Source organism: Furipterus horrens, unplaced genomic scaffold, assembly GCF_987537825.1.
Source record: "Furipterus horrens unplaced genomic scaffold, mFurHor1.1.pri manual_scaffold_6, whole genome shotgun sequence".
Taxonomy (NCBI): Eukaryota; Metazoa; Chordata; class Mammalia; order Chiroptera; family Furipteridae; genus Furipterus; species Furipterus horrens.
The window spans coordinates 181,207,521-181,228,773 of NW_028327176.1; the positions used below are offsets into that span (position 1 = coordinate 181,207,521).

Sequence of the window (21,253 nt, forward strand, 5' to 3'; positions counted from 1 at the left end):
AGTGGTTAACTCTTTCCATGAGAAAATTGGGGCCCTGGATGGTAAAGCTTCACACCTGGAAACCACTGGGAATGACTCAAGCAAAGCCACCATAGGCAGGTCCATGACGACGGTCTGGCAGCGCTGGGCGCGGCTCCGCGCCGTGGCCCAGGACCAGGAGAAGGTTCTGGAAGATGCCGTGGATGAGTGGAAGAATTTTAACAATAAGGTAATTTCCTTTATTGATGGGCTCGAATTATTGTTTTCTCCCTGGTGGTCGTGTATTTTGCTCTTTTTTTTGAAATTGGCTTTAGGAAAATAAAACGCTTTTCTCAAATCTCTATTTTAATGACATGAAAACCAAATTATGAAGCAACATAGAATATGCAATGTGCAGTTTAGTTCCAAGTCAGGATCTAATTATATTAATAAGAAAACCAAGAAATTAGATTTTGAAAGAAGAACACTTTCCTCCATTTACTAGATTCTTAATGAAACTTTATTTCTTGGCCCTGAAAAATTACCAAATACTTTTTCTTAGCCATGGAAATGAGCAGGAATTTATCTCATTTCCCAAGTGTTATATTAATTTCTTTCGTCTTTTAAGCGGTATTCAGTGCTTTACGCCACATCTTTCTTTATAAATCAAAGAAACACATTTGTGGTAACTTAACATTTGTCTTTTAGTTTTAAAAAGTTCTTTTCTATGTTATGCTGTCTCTGCTTGTCCTGATATTATTATGAGCTTAAAGCTTTAAGCCCAGAATTGTAAAGATGGCCTTTCTTTTGATGTTAAGGAGCTTGTTCAGCTGTTACTTTCCTGAAATTTCAGGTTTACACCATCATCTTTAACAAACGTTGATGCATTAGTGTCAGATGTGGTATTTCTTGAAATTGCCCCCCTTTTCTTTTTCAGTTTATTTTTGAGCTTTATATTATATACATTTTTCATCAGGTTAAAAAAGCCACTGAAATGATTAATCAGCTGCAAGATAAATTACCAGGAAGTGCAGCAGAGAAGGCCTCCAAAGCGGAGCTCTTAACTCTTCTGGAACACCATGACACATTCAGCTTGGAGCTAGAGCAGCAGCAGTCAGCCTTGGGCATGCTAAGGCAGCAAGCGTTGAGCCTGCTTCCGGATGGGGCCGCCCCGTCCCCTGCGGAAGAGCCCCCCACCACGCAGGAAATCACAACCATGCAAGATCAGTGCCTGAAGTAATTATCTACCCCTCACGCTCTGTTGCTGACCTTGGCCAGGACCCAAAGGGATAAGTGTGCTTTACAGTCTGCGGGTGCTCCATCGTGCCACCTTGCAACGGAGGGATCTGTTTCTGTCATCCCTGCTTTCTGCTTTTCATTTTTCTTTGCTCTTTCATTATTTATTGGACAGACACATATCCAGTAGTATTTAGAAATACAGGGATGAAGAGAGTCAGTGTGTACCTTCATGCTGTTGACTGTCATGCAGCAGAGATGGGCAACTACCAAAGCTGTCTGGGTAAAGCCTGAAAGGGTGGGACAGGAACCCAAAGCAGAGGCAGCTACCCTAGGAGGGCAGCCAAAGAGGGCTTCCCCTGCAGAAGGGTGTTTCAGCTGAAGACAGAGCAGGCCGGCCGAGGCAGTGAGGGGAGAAGAGTTTTGCAAACAGGAAAAGCATGGAAGAAACCTTGGAAGTAAACATATCACTTTCAGGGACCTGTTAGGCGACACAGCAATTCATGAGAGACACAGATTGAAAGCTCAACAATTGAGAGCTACTTAGAACCTAGTTTTGAACAAGCTCAATGATTCATTAGTTAAATCGGGTAACAGAGAGACTGGAGCAAGGATGATACCAAAGTCCAGGTAAATAAGCCATTTAGAACTTAGAAGATAGAGGAAGTTAAACGCAATGATATCCAACCCGCCTGGTTCACGCATTGGGCCAGAGAAGAAGAAATGTCAGCAGATAATTTAACCGCTATATTAACTAATACTATTCATGTGTAGCCTATATCTGCCTCTCTAGTTATAGATGAGTTCCGGATAACTGAACTCCATCTATTTAAACTTTGTAACCAAATGTATGTCCACTCAAGGAAAGACTTATAGTTTGGGTGTTGAACATTATTAACGGTAAAACTTCCAAAGCGTGACTTCCTTCCGAGACTGGTTTCTAACAGCCACAAATATTCCGGTAACACTTTGCACGTTACTTCTAAAGGCTGATGGCCCTGCGCCACATGAGGAGATTCTCAGAGAGGAAATAAACAAGCGATGCCCAGTTTACTCTACATAGGAAAATTAATTACAATGTACTGGCATGGGAATGTGTCAACTCTCCGTTTTCCGGGGATAAATCGTTCATTTGTGTGATGTATATTCTTCTGCTATACTTGAACTAAACCAGCAGTTCTCAACCTGTGGGTCACCACCCCTTTGGGGGTCAAATGACCCTTTCACAGGGGTCGCCTAAGACCATCAGAAAACATATATATAATTACGTATTGTTTTCATGATTAATCACTGTGCTTTAGTAATGGTTGGGAGTCATCACAACATGAGAAACTGTATTTAAGGGTCGCGGCATTAGGAAGGTTGAGAACCACTGAACTAAACTTAAGTCTTACTTACAATTATCTGACAGTGTGGAAGAAGTGTATTTCCTTGCAAAAAAGATAGGCGATTTCACTTTTTAAAAAATGTCTAATTTTTTTGATAATATGATGCTCTGTATTAGGGGGTTCCTTTCATTTCCAGTTCACGTCTCCTTTCTTCCTCTAATGTTTCTGAAGCATGCAGGAGACAGTCAGGAATCATGGGAAGGTGGTGAAGCAGGAGCTGAAGGACCGAGAAATGGTGGAGACTCAAATCAATTCTGTGAAATCTTGGGTTCAGGAAACAAAGGAATATTTGGGGAATCCAACAATAGAAATAGATGCTCAACTTGAAGAACTTCAGGTACAAAACTCTCCTCATTCCCTATGCCCACCCTTTAAAAAAAAATCACCCTGATTTTAATCAGGTACATTTAGTTACAATCAATGAAATATTGAATGAATTTAAAATTTTCAGAAATGTGTTTCATAAAAGGCTTTTAGTATTATTTCATGGAATTGTTGTTTGTTCTATATAAAATGGACATGTTTCTTATTCAGAAGCTAAAGAGAAGTTTGGTTTTCCTCAAGGTGTTTCTCTAATTTCACACTTAATCATGTATTGATGGACACTCTATAGTCTTGCTCTGTACCCATGAAAATTTCATTAGGCTCCCAGAAATTTCTTGTTTTGATCTTTTCTTCAGATTCTCCTAAAGGAAGCCACCACTCATCGACAGAACATTGAGAAAGTGGCTGAGGAGCAGAAGAATAAGTATCTGGGTCTCTCTGCTATATTACCTTCTGAACTCTCTCTTCAGTTAGCTGAAGTGGCATTGGACCTCGGAACTATCCATGACCAGGTAAACCCGTGACCAAGAAAGAGTGACTTTACATCCTTTTATAGGCTTAATACTCTTGTACGAGAGTTCTCGATTTCCACAGTCATATCTTCATGGAAACAGGGATGTAAAAAAACATCATAAAACAATAATACTAAATTAGAGGTCTTATTCATAAGCAAAAAAAGAAAACACATCAGATGATCACAGATATGAACAATAATGTCATATAAATAAACATAACTTGCCCTGGGTGGTGTGGCTCAGTAGATTGAGCGCTGGCCTGTGAACCATACAGGTGCTGGTTTGATTCCCTATCAGAGCACATGCCTGGGTTGTGGGCCACAGGTCCCCAGCTGAGAGTGTGTGAGAGGCGACCAGTTGATGTCTCTCTCCCTCTCTTTCTTCCTCTTTTTGCCTTTCTCTGAAAATAAATAAAACTTTTAAAAAATTAACTTATCTGCTTTTCCTTATCTCCCCCTCACCCCCCCTAAAAAAAGACTTAAAGAAACAACAAAAAATAAGATATATATAATGTGTTCAACAAATATTTATTTAGTGCTCCGAGGCTACCAGGCGCTCTGCCAGATATATTCTAGCCTTTCATTTATATAAAAAGAGATTTTTTTTTTTTAACCATTTTTGCTTGGTCATCTTGTTATAAACAAAATTATGAAAGTTTGTTATCAAATCAAGGCAGAGCCATTAGAGACATGTAAATGTTAACTGCTCCTTTTCACCTTCCTACCATTGGATGTGCTGAATGCTTTTTTGTCATACTGTAAGGGTGTAATTGCAAAGCTAGAAAAGGAGTTACCAGATCATTAACAGCTACTTATGAAAAGGTGCTTGGAAACAAATCTGTGTGTTCCAATTATCTGGTGGGGTTTTGCATATTATGAAGAAAAAGGCTTAGGAGAGTCCTTGGGCTCAAGGTCACAATGTTAATAAATGGAGATTCAAACTCAGCTATCGGCACCGCCATCTATGGATGGTCTGTAAACATTTGATGAGCGCATCCCTGTACGTGCATTGCTTGTTCCTTTGCTGAAACAGCAGAGAGACGTGCAGTGAATGCATAAAGACGTGGGAGTAAGGCTGCATGGGAAACCATGAGTGTTTGCACAATAATTGCATGTGGCCGGTTTGACAAAGCTCGTCAATGCCAAAGCAGCACTGACCACCTGAAATCTCTCCTCAGCACCTCTATGTTGGGGTTCTTCGTATCTGTTACCCAATTTTAACCACAATTGGTGTTGGTGTTCTCACTGATTCTGTAGATCCAGGACAAAGTGAAGCAAGTTGGACAGAGCAAGGCCATGAGCCAGGAATTCAGCCGGCAAATTCAGAAGATAACCAAAGATCTCACAACTATTCTAACGACGCTGAGAGCAAAGACAGATAATTTAGTTCAAGCTACAGCTGAGCAAAAGGTAAGGAAAGAGAAGTGGGGACACATGGGGGCTACTGAATAAATCCAATCCCCAATATACGTCCGTGCATGTGTGGGTAAGCAGGGATAATGTCAGGGAACTAAGTGATGAGTTAGGAATACAAGAATGTGCATTTCAAAATAAAGGATGTTCTCAGGAGCTAAATCTGTTCTCACTCTGCTGGTGAGTTGAGTGACTAATCCTTTTGGGTGGGGCAGAAGGAAAATGTTAGGTCTCTCAGCCTCATAGGAAGTAAACAGCAGCTTTGCAAAACCTCCTGCGCTGCCTTTCCAACTGAAGAAATAGAAATGACCTGATCATGGTAGGTAGGATTATTCTTTATCGCATTTGGCTTCTATGAAAACATGTAAAATACCATCCTTCTGATCTTGCAAAATCTGGAGAAATTCATTTCCTGTAGTCTCATGTTCTTTCATTTTGACAACCATCTAGGTGCTGGGAGAGAAATTAGATGCCTGTAATTTAAAGTTAATGGAGCTGGATGAAGCCGTGCAGAAGTTCTCGGAGCAGAATGGCCAGCTGGGTAAGCCCCTGGCCAAGAAGATAGGAAAAATGACTGAACTTCACCAGCAGACCGTAAGGCAGGCGGAGAATCGGCTCTCCAAGCTCAGTCAGGTATGTGTTCTGGCCAGTGTTCAAAATTCCCCAGGGCAGAAATTCTATGTTCCGTTTTCCTCTTTCAAAAATAAATAAAAAGGTGATACTGACAATGATGAGAGTAATTTAAGAGTAGCTTATTTCATACCACACTTGTATTTTTAAGAATTAGACATAAACCTGCCTTTATTTTATATCAAACCGTATTATAAATTCATTGACAAAGGCGGTCACGTAAATGTAATTTTGATGTGAAGATTTTGTAAACCAGGGAAGTATTTTGTAAAATGACTACTCATTCATTCACATGTTTTACAAAGCAGTTTGTGTGAATTCAAGTGTCTTAAAGTAACATAAGTGTGTTGATTTATAGATATTATATAATAGCTATTATTTACTTAATACGTTCAAGTTACACATCCATCATGATTGTTCAGTATAGACTGGACTTTTGCTAATTGAGTCTAACCAGAGATAAGTTAACCAGGATTTGGCAACCAACGAATTACAATATTGAAACCCAGCATGTCATAATCCCCACCTGTCACCTCCTTACTCAGTGAGGGTGGAGTCTGGGAAGAGGGAGGCATACAGGGGAGCTAGGTAGATGAATAAAAGATGAGAATAGAGTTTTTTTTTTTAAGAAAGATTATTCAAGCATATTAAGAACTTGGACTTTATCCTAAAGTCACTGGGAAGCTCCTGAAATATTTTCAACAAGGACATACTTTTTGTAGATTAAAAAGGGGGGTTCTTTTAAAAGTTACCTCAAGGGTGCTGATCACGAATTCCTAACTGTGCAGGTCATGGTAGGTAGTCACAGCCCAGACCTATAACTTCTTTAGTGAAAGGTTGTAAACCAGCCCTGTTTGTTGTTCTTGTGCATCTAGGGTAACACGCCTTTGAAATAAGCATAACTGCCCTCAAGAGAGCATATAATCTTGTTAATCTTGTTAACTATGCTGTAATCCAATCCCCACCTTGCTTTCTCCAGTCATCCTTAGGTCCCCTCCTTAATTTTTAAAAGAAGATGCAAAACTGTTATTCTCTGCAACAGTTGAGATCTTCCTCCTTGGCATATGTCATCAGTTGGGCTCAAATAAACTAGTAAAAATTCTCTGCAGATTTGAACATTTCTTACATTGACACTTTAAATATCTCAGATAATATATAATGATCAACCCCCAGGACCGTTGTATCCAAAGAGAAACAGAAGATTGATTTCTAGCTCAAAAAGCAGAGGTTACATTTGTTATCTAAATGTTCATTGATTTTTTAGGCAACATCACATTTAGAAGAATACAATGAAATGCTTGAATTAATTTTGAAGTGGATTGACAAAGCTAAAGTCTTGGTCCATGGAAAGATTGTGTGGAATTCTGCAAGGCAACTTCGGGAACAATATATTGCCCATCAGGTAACTTTGGGAAAAAGGGTTTTCATAGAGTAAGAGAGCCACTTAATTTAACTGGCTAGACAGACAGAGAACTTAGAGGGCCATGATGTTAAATTATTGTAGGTGCCCAATAAAAAAAAAAGGAAGCTCAGGTAGCCCTATGGCTTGTCCAGTGGTTTGCAAGAAAGTAGCTATGCATGAAATTTTGTAAAACTATACGAAGAAATGCATATCCTCTATCTCCCCTTGACTTTCCTTTCCCAAGACCAAAAATAGTCCCTTTTTTGCAGCTTCTTTGAAACAGTTATATACAGGGATATGGTGGAAAATTCTTCCCACTGAAGAGATAAAGTGATGTATAAAAATATTATGTGAGCTAGCGTCAGACTGATGGGAAACCAAGCTCTGCCATGTAGGGGAGTGCGATTCAAAGGAAACTCCTTTCCCTCGCTGAAATCGGTCTTCTCATCAATAAGATGGAGATGTAACTGATTTATATTGCAGAATTACCACAAGGACCAGATGGTGTAACTCCTGTGCAGACAGACAGTAAGCACATTATCTGGCACATGGGTGTTGAACTCTCACGCCTCCTCCTTCTCAGCCCTCTGCCTGGCCTCAGTCGCCTGCCCTTCCACAGGAAGGAGGGAGCAGCTGGGAACCAGCCATGAGTCCACATCTCAAGGTGGCCACATGACTTCATTTCCTCTGATGTTTTCTCTGGGTCATGTCATCCAGGGAATTATTTCATCCTTTTATAACTTAGGCTTGAATTAGGTATAGGTATCTAATAGCCCAGTTATCTTGCAATAAAATACAGAATGCTTTTTAAGTTACATGGATATTCTCAAGTACTTTAGATTTTCTCTGTCTTTTATTCTGGTCTTTTAAATCCATCCCCTTTTTCATTCCAGTTGACAAAGTCCTAGATCAAAGCCTCATTTTCTCCTTGTCATTCTTTAACAGACCTCTAATTGGTTTCCCTGTACCACAATCTTTCCTCTCTAATCAATCTCACACACCCTTCTCAAGAAATCTTTCTACAACTCCAACCTTCTACTTAAGGATATGCTTACATATCAACAGACAAGACTTAAGTTAGAACTAGTTGTAAACAGTGAAGAAAATATTCAGCATCATTAGAAATCTAGAAATGCAAACTTAAGAGAGAATATTTTAACTATCAAGTGAACACTACTCTTTAAAGTTCATATTAAAGGAAGTTAAATGCTCTCAAACACTCCTAGGAACATGGTGAAATCTCTCTGAGAATCATTTGGCAAAATGGATCATGATCATCAAAATGTTCCCACTCTGTGATCCAAATGCAGAAAATATTTTATGTAGTATTAATGACTAGAATGGAATTTTAAAGGAAATTTAACTGTCAACTCATTTTTCTGAGTGCATTTTTGGATATAATGGAATAGAATGCAATCTTCAAAGCAGCCTTGAGGGCTTTTCTTTTAAAATAATTCCTGTACTCGTTTATCTGTTCCACAAACATTTGTTAAGTATTTTCCAAAGCTAGGAATTTTGGTAGGCATTTGGAATACAAATGATATTTTTTGTCCCTGCCCCCAGGCAGTTGGTAATTAATGGGAGGATGGAGATAGAGAGAGAGACCCAGACAATTAGACACAGTGCGACCAATGCAGGCATGCAGGGACCAAGGCGCTGAAGGAACCCAAGGAGGGTGCTCCACCCAGACGGCCCAGCGCGTTTGAGAAGAAGGCTAAGGAAGCCTTCTCAGGACAAGGAGATTCTGGGCTGAGTCCTGGAAGACTACCATGCCACTCTGTAGTGGGAGGAGTGAGAGGTGCTCTGTTGGAGGCACTGGAAGGTGCCGTCCAGGGAGGAGGGCTGGAGGAGAGAAGTATCAGAGGTCAGAATAGAGAGCCAAGAAGAGACGGTTCGTGAAAGCCTGTTAAGCACTTGGACTTTATCCTAAACTCACTCTGAAGCCTGTGACAGATATTCTGTAGGCAAACGACAAGCACAGACTTGTATTTTAAGAAGGATGGCTGTGGAAAACAGATTAATGAAGGGAAGACACCATAAAAGGGAGGGGTAGTAGTCCAGAAGCAAATGACAAGGCCTTTCGTTGGAGGCCGAGAGAAGACAAAAGCAAGGGCTATCACGGAGCCGGAATTCCGGACTTGGAGACTGTGGCTGGGGGTGGCAGAAAGGGAGGGGCCAGCAATGATTCCCAGGAATTTTGTTGGGGGGCAGTTGGGCGGGTGGAGGGCAGGTGGGCAGATCAGGTGTTGGTGGTTACCTCACACCGACGCTCAGGAGAGCGCTCAGCTTGCACACACTGTTTCAGGGAGTCCTTACAGCTGCCTGGGCTTCTCCAAACACAGTGCACAGAGGGAAAATGCGTGTTTCCAATGTCAGGGGAAAAAGAAAGATGGACAATTGTAGGTACATTATGATTTCAGTTACCTAAAAATATACCCACACATAACAGCAGGTATAGCTTACTTAGTTTTCGCCCCAGGATGCGATTATGGAATATTTTATTTACATAGAATGTTTATTGTGAGGAAAAAAAGGTGTTCTATTTTTTAAAAATTAAAAAAATATATTTTTAAAGAATAATGTCCTACCTCCTGTTTGTCCTCGTTCTACATCACTCACCTGCCCGTTATGTGTGCACTCACCCCTGTGCCTTTGCTTGTGCTGCTCCGTCAGCATAAAATACCTTTCTTCTTCTCCCCCGTCCGTCAAAACGCAAGCTTCCTTCTGGCTCAGCTCAGCTGTGACTCTTCCGGGAAGCCTTCTCCAGTCTTGCTGAAACTTCATCTCATCTCTGTCTTCCCCAACCCTTTCTTCTTTTCACGCTCCTCAGGCAGTGCACAGTACACGGTTATCAACCCATTTCTGTTCGCATCAGTCCCAGCAACTGGTGCTATGCTCAGTAACGAGGGGGTGTTTTATTCCTTTTGGTATCCTAAGTTGTGTCTACACCCTTCTCTCACTTCCAGCAAGTGATAAAAGCTGTTTTGTTTGTTTGCAATGCTCTTGTCTTATTTTCATTTCTTAGAGTGAGCTACACTTAGATCTTAGGTATTAAATATGAGAGCTGAACTGCATCTCTCTAGTTTAAATATGTATGAGCAAAGGTTGGAGGCCCAACGACTGGGGACGCTACCCGATGTGAGGAGCATTGCCCCAGCTGGAATAGCATATCCGGACGCTCAGCAGGGATCAGCCTGGGTGGCGGACAGAGCCTGAGCCTTATGGTCCACCACTTTATAACTTTGATGTCTTTTTCTGTGAAATGGGGGTAACAGGAGATGGGGAGTGGGCACAGGGGTGTGAAGGTTCAACCACGAGAGGGCACACAGAACCTACCTACGCAGTGCACGTGGGATGTGACTCCCTTCCTAGTCTGACGGTCTCTACATCACACCATGTTAAGTACCTGTACTTCTCTGCCTACCTGTCAATGTCACGAATATTAATAATTCACTGTAGACCATGCTAGAAGAATCTGAAGAAATTCACAGCGATCTGGAAGCAATGACTGAGAAGTTACAGTGCCTTTCTAGTGTGTACTATATAGAAAACATGTGTCACCAAGTGGCAGAACTGGGACGGAAGACTGAGGAATTGCGGCAGGTGATCAAGATGCGTTTGCAGAATCTCCAAGATGCTGCCAAGGTAAAAATAAAAAATAATAGTAATAATAGTAGTAAGTTTAAGTTCAAAAGCCCGTCATTAGAAGAACAACGGTGGCTTTATAGTGGAGATCTAGTGCTCATCTCCGATGTGCCTTCTAGACTGTCTTGTTATCCTTCACCTGTGAGTGTGGACTTCAGGTGCTTAAATATTGACATTCATATTGTTTTCCTCTGCAGGATATGAAAAAATTTGAAACAGAGCTAAAAAACTTACAAGTGGCTTTGGAGCAAGCCCAGACAACCCTGACTTCTCCAGAAGTTGGGCGTCTTAGTCTCAAGGAGCAACTCTCTCACCGGCAGGTAAGCAAAAATGACTCAGGGGACCTGCTGCTAGATCTTTAAAAGAGGCAAGTTAGGAAAAATGATGTCTACACTCAGTTATAGTTTCAACGGCGTAGACATGCTTTTTTGTAACGTTTCTTGGAAGATGTGTATGGTCTGGGACCTCGCTCTAGTTTAAGTGTCTCTTGCTCGTGAAAGGAGCGCTTCCTTATAAAACGCTGACCGATATCCTCGCACTTCCAGCACCTGCTGTGTGAGGTGGAGTCGCTGAAACCCAAGGTCCGCGCCGTGCAGAGCAGCCAGAGCGCGCTCCGGATCCCCGAGGACGTCGTGGCCAGCCTGCCGCTGTGCCGCGCGGCGCTCCAGCTGCAGGAGGAGGCCAGCCGGCTGCAGCACGTGGCCATCCAGCAGTGCAACGTCCTGCAGGCAAGTGCGTGGCCCTGCCCCAGCGCAGGGGCATCCCATAGGCCACTGGTGCCTTGTCCTAGCGCGGGCCCAGCTGGCAAAAGGGGCGGACTGCTGTGGTTATGTAAACTCGGGAGAGGAAATGCTGCCATTTGGATCGCTCACAAAAGCCTCGAGAAAAGTTCTATCGAAGATATCCGTTGGTGAAAACTCTCTTTTAGTGATTTTTTTTTTATAAGAACAACTTATATAAGTTAATTTTATATTCAGTTTTATTTTTATCTCATTATTCATCTAAGCATCATCTAGAACCTTGTAATATGACTTTACTGGTAGCATATATTACAGATTTTTTTTTTCTTCGTATTTCAGTTTATTGATGCACTAAATGCATTTTTGTGTCTGGGAAGTACACCCAAGTATAACTTAGTTTCTTTAATAAGAGAAAAATCATTGGCTCTGAAGATATGACACTATTTACCTCATATGTCATTTCAACTCAGATTTTATCATTTTTATCCAACAATTGCATATGTATCCTCTCATTAAATTGCTAATGGCCTTTTTGGGCAATTATCCTACTCCTTATATTACTGGTAGCTTGTACTTTGTTAAACACTAAATTCCTGGGGATAGAAGTGATGTTTAATTAATTTTTTAAATCCTCTACTCTGGACTTACCAAGGCCCTTATATATATAATCAGTATTTCTTGTGGAAAAATGAAATAATCATGTTTTTCATACTGCTTCTTCCCGTGTTTTGACCTTGGCATTGCCATCTTCAGGACTATATGAATAAGGGGAAGACAGAGTATCTAGCCACTTAACTATGAATTCATGAACAATCCTGGTAAATGATTTAGGGGAAAGGCTTTGAAATATCTGAGTAAAGCTGAGGATTTGAATGACCTAGGAATTTTACCCATCATTTCTTTATTTCTTAGACGCACAGGTAAATAGGAGTTAACACAGTAGTTTGTCAGGGAGCAACACAGAATTACTTAACATAGTTATTGATACAGAAAGATAATTATGGGATCTTTTTTCTTCCCCCCAAAGGAGGCTGTAATGCAGTATGAACAGTATGAACAAGAAATGCAGCACCTCCAGCAGCTCATAGAAGGAGCTCACCGAGAGATTGAGGATAAGCCTGTGGCCACCAGTAACATCCAGGAGCTGCAAGCCCAGATTTCTCGACATGAGGTGAGGCAGGATGCTGGCTTGATTAGAATTCGTGATTGGTTTCTAGTGAATGAAAGAGAAAGTTTCTCCCTGTCTGGAACATAATGCATTTAGCTCTCAGGTAGCCTCTTTGGCTGTCTTTGCATTTTGAGGGCTGTTTTTTTCTGATACTGTCCAAGACCCAGTGGCATGAATCTTCCCCTTGGTTCTAAAACATGGTTATATGTTGTTCATGGCATATCTCAACCGGGGCCGGAGACTGTTCCCTGCACCTGAATTCTCACAGTTAATGCACCAAAACACAGGCTGAGCCCTATATTTAAAACCTGCGTGAAATATCAGTGCTCAAAGTCTTGCTGTTTTAACCATCCTCTTTAAAAAGAAGAGACATTTCATGTTTTTGAAAAAAATCATGTGCTTTAAAACATTGGCCATTTCAGCTCCTTTCACCAAAATTAGAGAATGGTCCACATTTTTTTATTTCATTGACTTCCAGATTTAACATCTTCCCATTTTCCAAAGTGGCCCTTTCCTTACCCCTTTGGCATCATTATGACTGTAGCACTTGAACACCCCTTGTGCAGACCTGGTCTCAAAGATCATAGACATTGAATGTTTGAGCCCATTGACACTTGGTGGTGAATTTCCTTTCCTGGCTTGTCAATTCTTATATGGGTCACAGTTACACTTTCCCTTGGGGGCTGGCTCATAGCATCATGAATTTTGGTAAGTGACAAGGGCATGGGGAGGTGTCTTATTTCTCTGTGCCAAGAGTGGACATTTAGTTTATCCTTCCAAATGCTCTAGTTTGTTGTCATAAGAGTAACAAACTATTTTTCCAAACCAAGTATCATAGTGAGGGTCTCAGCAGATTTGTTTGTTGCATTTTATGGATGGAAAATCTCAACACCTCCCTCTCCAAATGCAATTCTTCAATTTTTCAACACATCCAATACATAAGTTGCTTACATTTATATATGATTTATAAATTAATGTAAATAAATATCCTACCTACATTTACTCCTATATAGTAGATATATCTATGTTAACTATTTGTTTTTCTTATGCTATTGGTTAAATGAAAATGCTATGCAAATATTTGAAACTGCTGTTTATATAACTCATACATTAGACTATATATTATAAATTTATTTTGAAACTATTTTTAATCCCATTTTCTAAGATCCAGAATTTTGTTGTAACAACTTTTCTATTACAGCACAGAAAATGTTTTTAAAAAAATCTACTCTGGAATAATAATAATTATTATTACCACAGTTTTCTGTTTTTTAAAACAATTTACAAGGATTTTAACATTATCTTTTATAACAACCCTGTGAGGTAAAGATTTTTTTTTTATCATCTCCATTTTACTGATAAGAAAAGAGAAACTGATTTTTTAGATGACATCCTGAACTCCCAAATCCAGTAACTCAAAGAAGCCAGATCCTAACCTAGTGTCTTTGACTCCAGATTAGTTTTTCACTGCAGCGGAAACTCTTTGGGCTACCTCATTGCACAAAAGAAAAGAACGATGGTCCTGGAAAATAAATGACTCTCCCAAGGTCGCAGAGCCAGCACTCAGCACAGTGAGCTGTAGACTGTTTTTCTGGCTCCTGTTCCGTGATCTGTTCATTTTGTCACATTCTCCGCCAAGTTCTAAACATCAGTGTAGACTTTTGTTAGTTTTGCCACGTGCTTTAGAATACATCTTAGTATCAGTCACGACGTAGCCCTGGATGAGGCTCATTGTACGTGTTAAACACACACAGGGAGGAAAGTGCTGAGTGGAGAAAGCCTGGTCTACGATAACATAAAAATTTGAAAGACTGCTTTTTCCTGTATTTTCAATCTGCTTTTAAGAGCATTTCAATCTTGATGGGAGTCTAATTTCCTTATGGGGAACTTTAACTCGCAAAAATAATTGATAATTGATTCATTTTTAAGGAATTCCCATTTTTCCCCCTGTATTTTTCACATGTTGCATTTAATCCGAGAAAATTATCCTGCCCCTTTCAAATCTTAGAAGTACCCAGACCTCTTGCCTTCCACCTGACGTAGAAGGCTTGCTCCTGGGTGCAGGTGACAGCCCGCGGGCAGTTTTCCTCGGAGCAGCTGCGGTACCTGAAATCCCCACTTTTATGCTCATCTTTTATAATCATTTTTCAGAAATGCCCAATAAAATTAAACATAACTATGCTTTCCGAGAATGGGGAACACGTTAACCCGTTAGTGCTCCGTTTTAATATGGCAGACTTGACCACCAACCCACAAAGTTAACAGGAGATAGGCAGGTTTATTCTTACAGAAGAAAGTTCTAGAGAGCTGTTTCTCCAAGGGCGTCACTCACACAGCACAGCCATATAATGCAGATTCTCCTAAGCCTAGTAAATCAAAATCCTTTGAGCTGGAGACCAGAATTGCAGTTTTAGCAAACAGCCCGGATGAGTTTCACACACAATGAAGCTGAGAGCTACTATTCCGGCAGGGAGTGGTCGCTGTCAGTGGCGTCGGGAGAAGGGCGGGTGAACATCCATGTGGACGTGAGGGGTGGGAGGATGAAGGCTGGTTGTTCTTCACGAAGATTCCTCCAGCCTGCCCGCGTGGGGCAAACCATTGTAAGAGTGCTCAGTGATTTGTCCTGTGAAACAGAGGCTGCAAGGAGTTCAGTGAGCTGGCAGATGTCTCCCTATATGTGCGTGTTAACTAAGTATTAATAGGGTAGCCGTGTGTCAGGCAGGAGACGAGGTACAGTGAATAGCTACTTAATCACTATTTTTAAAACCCTGTTAGGTTTAGTTAAATATCTAGCAGCCCTAATAGGCAAAGAAGTGATTATTTCTATTTTTTAAATCCTCGCTTTAAAAGTCCCTGTAAACATATTCTGGAAGTCAAGAAAACAGGCTGCTGACTGAATTCTTCTGGACTGTTTTCTCTTCTACTCAGTCAGTTTTGATTGGAAGGGGAGCAACAAACTGGCAACAATAACAAAATGGGGTGTGTATGTGTGTGTGTGTACATGTGTATACAGACACATACATGTATACATACACACAGACATACACACATATATGTCATTTTGTTTGTTTCTGAACTTCAAAGCTCTAGTTTGAATGTCAGTACTTTTAAAAATATGAGCATACACACACTCGTATTTTTAAAGATGTTGACATTTAATGTCTTTGTCACAAAATGTGTTCCGTACAAATACTAAATGACAACTTTTTAGGCCAAGGAGCCAAGTAAATGGAAGAGGAAAAAGTAACGGTGTTGTACTTTTAAGGATAAGGTTTTAGAATATATATCTTCATTTTTTATAAGATGTCCGCATCTATTAAGTAAGAAAGTATACATTTCATATTTTAGAATTACTATTTTAATTTATTACTTCAAAATTTTAATATTTTAGAACTTTTAAGAGTTATGTGCTGTCCAGAATACATTTTCAATAAGCTCTTGGTAAATGTTTTAAAACTTCTATCTCTCAAAACAATTTTTTTTCCAACACGAAATGTATTTAAAAGCCATTCAGTTTAAACGGAACAAGTTCAAAGCTCTAGTTTGAAGCATCAGAAGCGTTTGCGGCACGGTGGAGAATGTAAGGAAAATTTTGATTAATGGGCACAATTTTATTTTGGGAGTTACCTGCATTAAAAAAAAATGAGGGTTTCACGTGCAATATTTAGCTTATCTACAAAAACAGCTCCCAGGGACACGGCCATGACAAGCAGTCCACGTAGCGATCCTGTCTGAACAACTAACCGACTCCGCTATTGGAGATATTCAGTGTGATAAGAGCTGAGCGCTGCATTTTTCTGTAGTTGTAGTCATCGCATGGCCTCATTTCCATGGCATGGACCATCTGGCAGTGGCAGATTCCTTAGACATTTTTAAGTAAGTCCCAGGTTCTCCAGGTTACATAAGGTCCTGGTTCCGCGCGCAGCACCCCGGCTGCCCGGCCCGAGCGCGCCCGCCCTGCCCGCCGAGCCGCGCGGAGGTCTGGCCCCGGCTGCAGGCAGGCTCGCTGCTCGGCGCCGTCCACATCCTGCCTCCCTCCCCGCCTCCCTGCCTCCCTGCCGGGCCCCGCCGCAGCCGCCCGGCCCAGCTCTGTGATTTCATTGGCCGGCCCCGGAGGAAGATGAGCGCTGCTCGCTGTGTTCCCTTCTGATGCCGCTCTGACACGCAGGGGGGTGGGAAAATGTTTCCTCAGGAGCTGGCTCAGAAAATCAAGGGCTACCAGGAGCAGGTCACCTCGCTGAACTCCAAGTGCAAGATGCTGACAATGAAAGCCAGGAACGCCACCATGCTGCTGACGGTGACCGAGGTGGAGGGGCTGTCGGAGGACTTGGACGGGGAGCTCCTCCCGGCCAGCTCTGCCCACCCCTCTGTGGTCATGGTAAGTAAGGGTCAGGGCGGGTTTCGCAGGGCGCGGAGCACTCCCCTCTGCCTGGACCCTGCTCCTGTCTCCAGGTTCCCTCTCTGGCTTATTTTAGAAATCAGCCGTAGGTGTTGCAGATTAGAACCGAGAAACAGTCTCCTTAACTCTCTGCTACGTTTGGGCCGAAGCCAATATTTGACACTGTAAACAATGACAGTGGAAATAAAGCTCTTTGCTTGAGACTACTGAATTACTTAATAATGTCAAAGACCAGCCTTGCATTTGTTTATAATTTAGCAAGAATACTGAGCGGTTCTTAGTATCAAAAAATAAATGAAATCCTCTGCACAGTTTTCTAGTTTTCTGGGGGATGAGAGAATCGTGCTACATATATGGTGTGTATTTAGTTGTATAAGTGTTTATGAAAATATAAGAGAAGGCTATTACTAGAAATTGAGAAAATAGAAAATCCAAAGTTCAGTTTTGGATTATAATAAAGAAGTTCCATTAATTTCTATCTACGTTCTTTCCCCATCGCTTTGCATCCCAGCATTAATTATTTTGATTACTTGGTGTTTTCCAGTGCTGTGTATTTTTCACACAAACGTGCTGGTCCATGGATTGTGCATAACCATACTTGGGCTCTTTGGGTGACAGAGCACTTAGGATACACTTATCTCCCTAGCATATTTGTAATTTGAGATGTATTTTAAAAGTCCAAGCGTTATTTCATAATCCCTCCCCACCTTTGTACAGTTTGTTGTTTTTTAAAGTTATTTATAAGGATACAATCAAGAAAAGGAAAATAAATTAGATGAATATTTAATCAACAACAAAACTTTTCATATGATATGATATCCCTGTTTGTTTTATAAATGGTTCCTAGCATCATCTTTACTTGAACCAAATTTTTAAATACTGACACAAAATTTGAATGTAAATATGGGTCTCAGTAATTCTAACCTTTGTCATACAATTATCTCTGTTCTGACTTAGGCTTGACCAGGTCTTTTGTTACCTTGCTAACTGATTTTTATGTCCTCTGGGCTATCTTTTATGTGACAGATGACTGCAGGTCGCTGTCACACTTTGCTGTCACCTGTCACTGAAGAGTCTGGGGAAGAAGGAACCAACAGTGAGATTTCCTCTCCACCTGCCTGTCGTTCCCCTTCACCTGTGGCTAATACAGATGCTTCTGTTAACCAGGTATCACGCACTTGGCATTCCCCAAGCTAGGCTCTCTGGATGGTTGCAGGATGCCATTCTTTCTTTTTTTAGATTTATCTACTTTATTTATAGAGAGAGGGGGAGAAAGGGAGAAAGAGAGGAAGAAAAACGCTGATGTTCAAGAGAGACGTCAATCAGTTGCCTCTCACATGCCCCCAGCTGGGGACCTGGCCCACAACCCAGGCATGTGCCCTGACTGGGAATTGTACCCATGACCTTTTGGTTTGGAGGCCGGTGCTCAGTCCACTGAGCCCCACCTGCCAGGGCAGGACGCCACTGTTATTAGAATGTGGGTATGAATCCTAGATTTTGAGGAACACACTGTTAGGTGTCACAGTGGTACAAGCTGTGATTGTCATGTGAGACCACTACTGGCTTTATACATCATCTCCTCTCCAGGGAACCTGGCAATGAGATGAGCAAAAACTAGGTCACAGAAATCATAGCTGGAGAAGGCTCTGTTTTAAAGCATTATGGCTTCAATGTCTGACAGCCATCTGTAATGGAGTACTGCATCCTAATAGAAAATGAAGCATGTATATCACCCTTGTAAAATACCATGATTCTATTGCGGTTTTAACATGCATTGAACAAAGTTTTGACACTTACCAGCTCAGATCTTGAAGACAGAAAACTTCTATTCATCACATCATACTTTTTCTTTATGTACTAACGGTCATCCGATTTAAAGGGCTGGCTGCGAGGATATATATTGGAATGCCTAAGTAGATTTGAATTTTCTCACTTATCTTTCAATAATCTTCTGTTTTAATTTTTATAAAATAGGAGTAATACCTTGTTATGAGATGCCTTTTAGTATATATCATATTAAAATAGATTATACCAAATTAAATATGCCAAAAACTTTTCATGGAAAATATTAGGTAGAAACAAAAAAGGCATACAATAGTCAAAAAAATTTAATGCATGGTGAGTAATACTGTCTTTTCATTCAGCCAAAACAACTAAAAATTGTTTTTAACTATGTTACTGTGAAATTTTGTAAAATTCAAAGAGAATGAGCTTATTATCAAGGTGGAAACGTTCAAGAGCAAAGGTTCTATAAACTGTACTACAAATTTATCATATTTTTTTTTTAGTTTACAGCAGAAGCATTTCAAAATAGGCTTTCTGTGACAAAGAAATCCCTTCTTCTCCCAGAAAGAATAAAATTGATGAAACCTTTAGATAAAAGAGTTCTCTTAGTAAGAGTCTATATGGCTCTAGTGCAGTGATCAATTCATCCATTCGTCTCATACATTCCTAGTGCATGTTTGGCATAAAGTCTTATGCAGGTTCCCAGAGATCCAACAAAGGAGAAGACAGCTGTGTTCCCTGACCTCAAGGCCCTTGTAATCTAGAGGAAGAGACGGCCACAGGACAAATAATAACAAAAGTGATGAGAGGAAATTAAAAAACAACAGAAAAGGAGACGTTCAGAGTGCTCTGGAGGATTCGAGAAACTGTTCTCCAAATTCTGATTTTAAAATATATATTACTCATTGCCTGAGTGTGTTCTTCCCTGTGGTCATGGGTATTATTAGGATCAGAGAGATACAGCTGTAGTCAGCTGTTTATTGAATAGAAAATAAAAAATGCATGGTTAATTTTCTTAAAATTTCCAAATTGAACAATGAACACTGACTTTGACATTAATACAGTAGGAAGAATACCCCTTTTTCTAAAATTATGTCTCAACGCTACATGAAAGGTGTCTCTCGATGAATTTGAAAGCACCATGTCAGTGATAAAATGTGCAGACATTTTTTTAATGATTACTTTACCTGTCAAGTTCAGTCAAATCCCCAAATTATGAGGGAGACTATGCTTTATTTTAATCTCATTTGTCACCCCTGCCCTGCCCCAGGAAACCATCAAATAAATCACATTGTTAGCATACTCATATGTGATACTACAAATTCCTTTAGGCATTGTTAAGTTTAGTTTATGTTAGGCAGCTCTACTAGGAGGACGCTGTTAAAAAGCAAGAGTCTTATGCTTGGTGTTGCTCAAATCAACCCCATCATTTACGGCCTCCTGTCATCTAAGTCAGAGAAGAGAAAGGAATGCAACATGGTCAGTGATGCACCGGATTTACAAAATTGTGTCTGGACACCGAGGATAACATTCAGGATCCACATAAAGTTCCAGTTTTCAGACTCAAAACACTGTACAGAATGTGCACAGCTGTCTCAAGGGGCAGCCAAATATAACTGCCTTATAAAATCGCAGCTGTTAAAAAAAGGTTTTGGGAAAAAGCTCGCTGCTTCTGTAAGTGGGTCTCTCTTATAAAACTGACTGATCGCCCCCTTTCTGTGTGTGCTGTCTCTGACAATAGCTGTTAGCTGTCATGTCGTAACAGTTCTGCTTGCTTGAGGGTAGAAATAATGAAGCAGCCCCAGAATTGGCTGCAGGCTTCTTGATCCCTTTAGAAGCCAGCCAAGACGTCAGCTCCTGGGAAGAGCTGAGGTTTGAAAGGGCCGCAGTGCACAGGGCTGCAAGTTAAAGCTCAGAGCGGGTCCCAGCTCTTCCTCCTCTAAGCTGAACCTGCTTGGGAAGTCCCTCCGCCCCCTCATTTGTAATGGGAAGCAATGCTACTTCCTTCCCAGAATTGTGAAAAAAATTTAAATGTGATGTTGGTTGTTAAACGTACCAAATTTTTTTTTTTTTAGGGATCTACTGGATCACAAGTCTCATAACTTAGGCACACAAGCAACAACACATATATTGCTAAGTGTGATTCCTCGCTGTGACAAATGTTGCCTTTATCTAGAAGTTAAAGGACTGATAGATTTTTGTTACTGATTCTGTGTAGTCCCCAAACAGATCCAAGTTATTCATCTACAAAAGATGATATATTTTCAAATCCTTTTTTTTTAAAAAAAAAAAAAAGGAGTTGTCATTCCCATCTAACAGGCTTGAGCCATACACGCACACCCTTGAAATTACACACCAAGAGTCAGGGAAAAGATGTTTTGGTATCAAATTTATTTTATTCTAGCTCTTTGAAAGGCCTTCTTTATTTATAATAGAACACTTAACTTAAAATGTTTACAACATTTATAGCAACCTTCCCCTTGTGGACAGTAATAGTAGTGTATAAATATATATAAAATCATAGATTTGAAGAAGTACTCTTGTGTCATTCATTATGTATGTGTATGTCTGGCTGTTATTTCTTCAGGGTCAAAGACGAAAGGCATTTCTCCTTTATGGAGCTCATTGTCTGTGAGAGGCAGGCACACAAT

General features: G+C 40.7%; 2 protein-coding genes across 2 annotated transcripts; both read left to right on the forward strand.

Moving 5' to 3' along the window:
- Positions 1 to 25: 25 nt before the first annotated feature.
- Positions 26 to 16,568, forward strand: LOC150007922 (nesprin-1-like). Its single transcript, XM_090280840.1, has 12 exons — positions 26 to 208; positions 935 to 1,194; positions 2,754 to 2,919; positions 3,263 to 3,418; positions 4,678 to 4,830; positions 5,284 to 5,466; positions 6,728 to 6,865; positions 10,325 to 10,510; positions 10,708 to 10,830; positions 11,056 to 11,238; positions 12,278 to 12,421; positions 16,344 to 16,568. The coding sequence occupies exons 1-12, from the start codon at positions 104 to 106 to the stop codon at positions 16,566 to 16,568; spliced, it is 2,022 nt and encodes a 673-aa protein (XP_090136966.1). The 5' UTR covers positions 26 to 103.
- Positions 16,569 to 16,598: 30 nt separating this feature from the next.
- LOC150007923 (nesprin-1-like) lies at positions 16,599 to 18,363 on the forward strand. The gene is made up of 2 exons (XM_090280841.1): positions 16,599 to 16,796; positions 17,844 to 18,363. Exons 1-2 carry the CDS (start codon positions 16,599 to 16,601, stop codon positions 18,012 to 18,014), a joined length of 369 nt encoding a protein of 122 aa, XP_090136967.1. The 3' UTR covers positions 18,015 to 18,363.
- Positions 18,364 to 21,253: the final 2,890 nt, after the last annotated feature.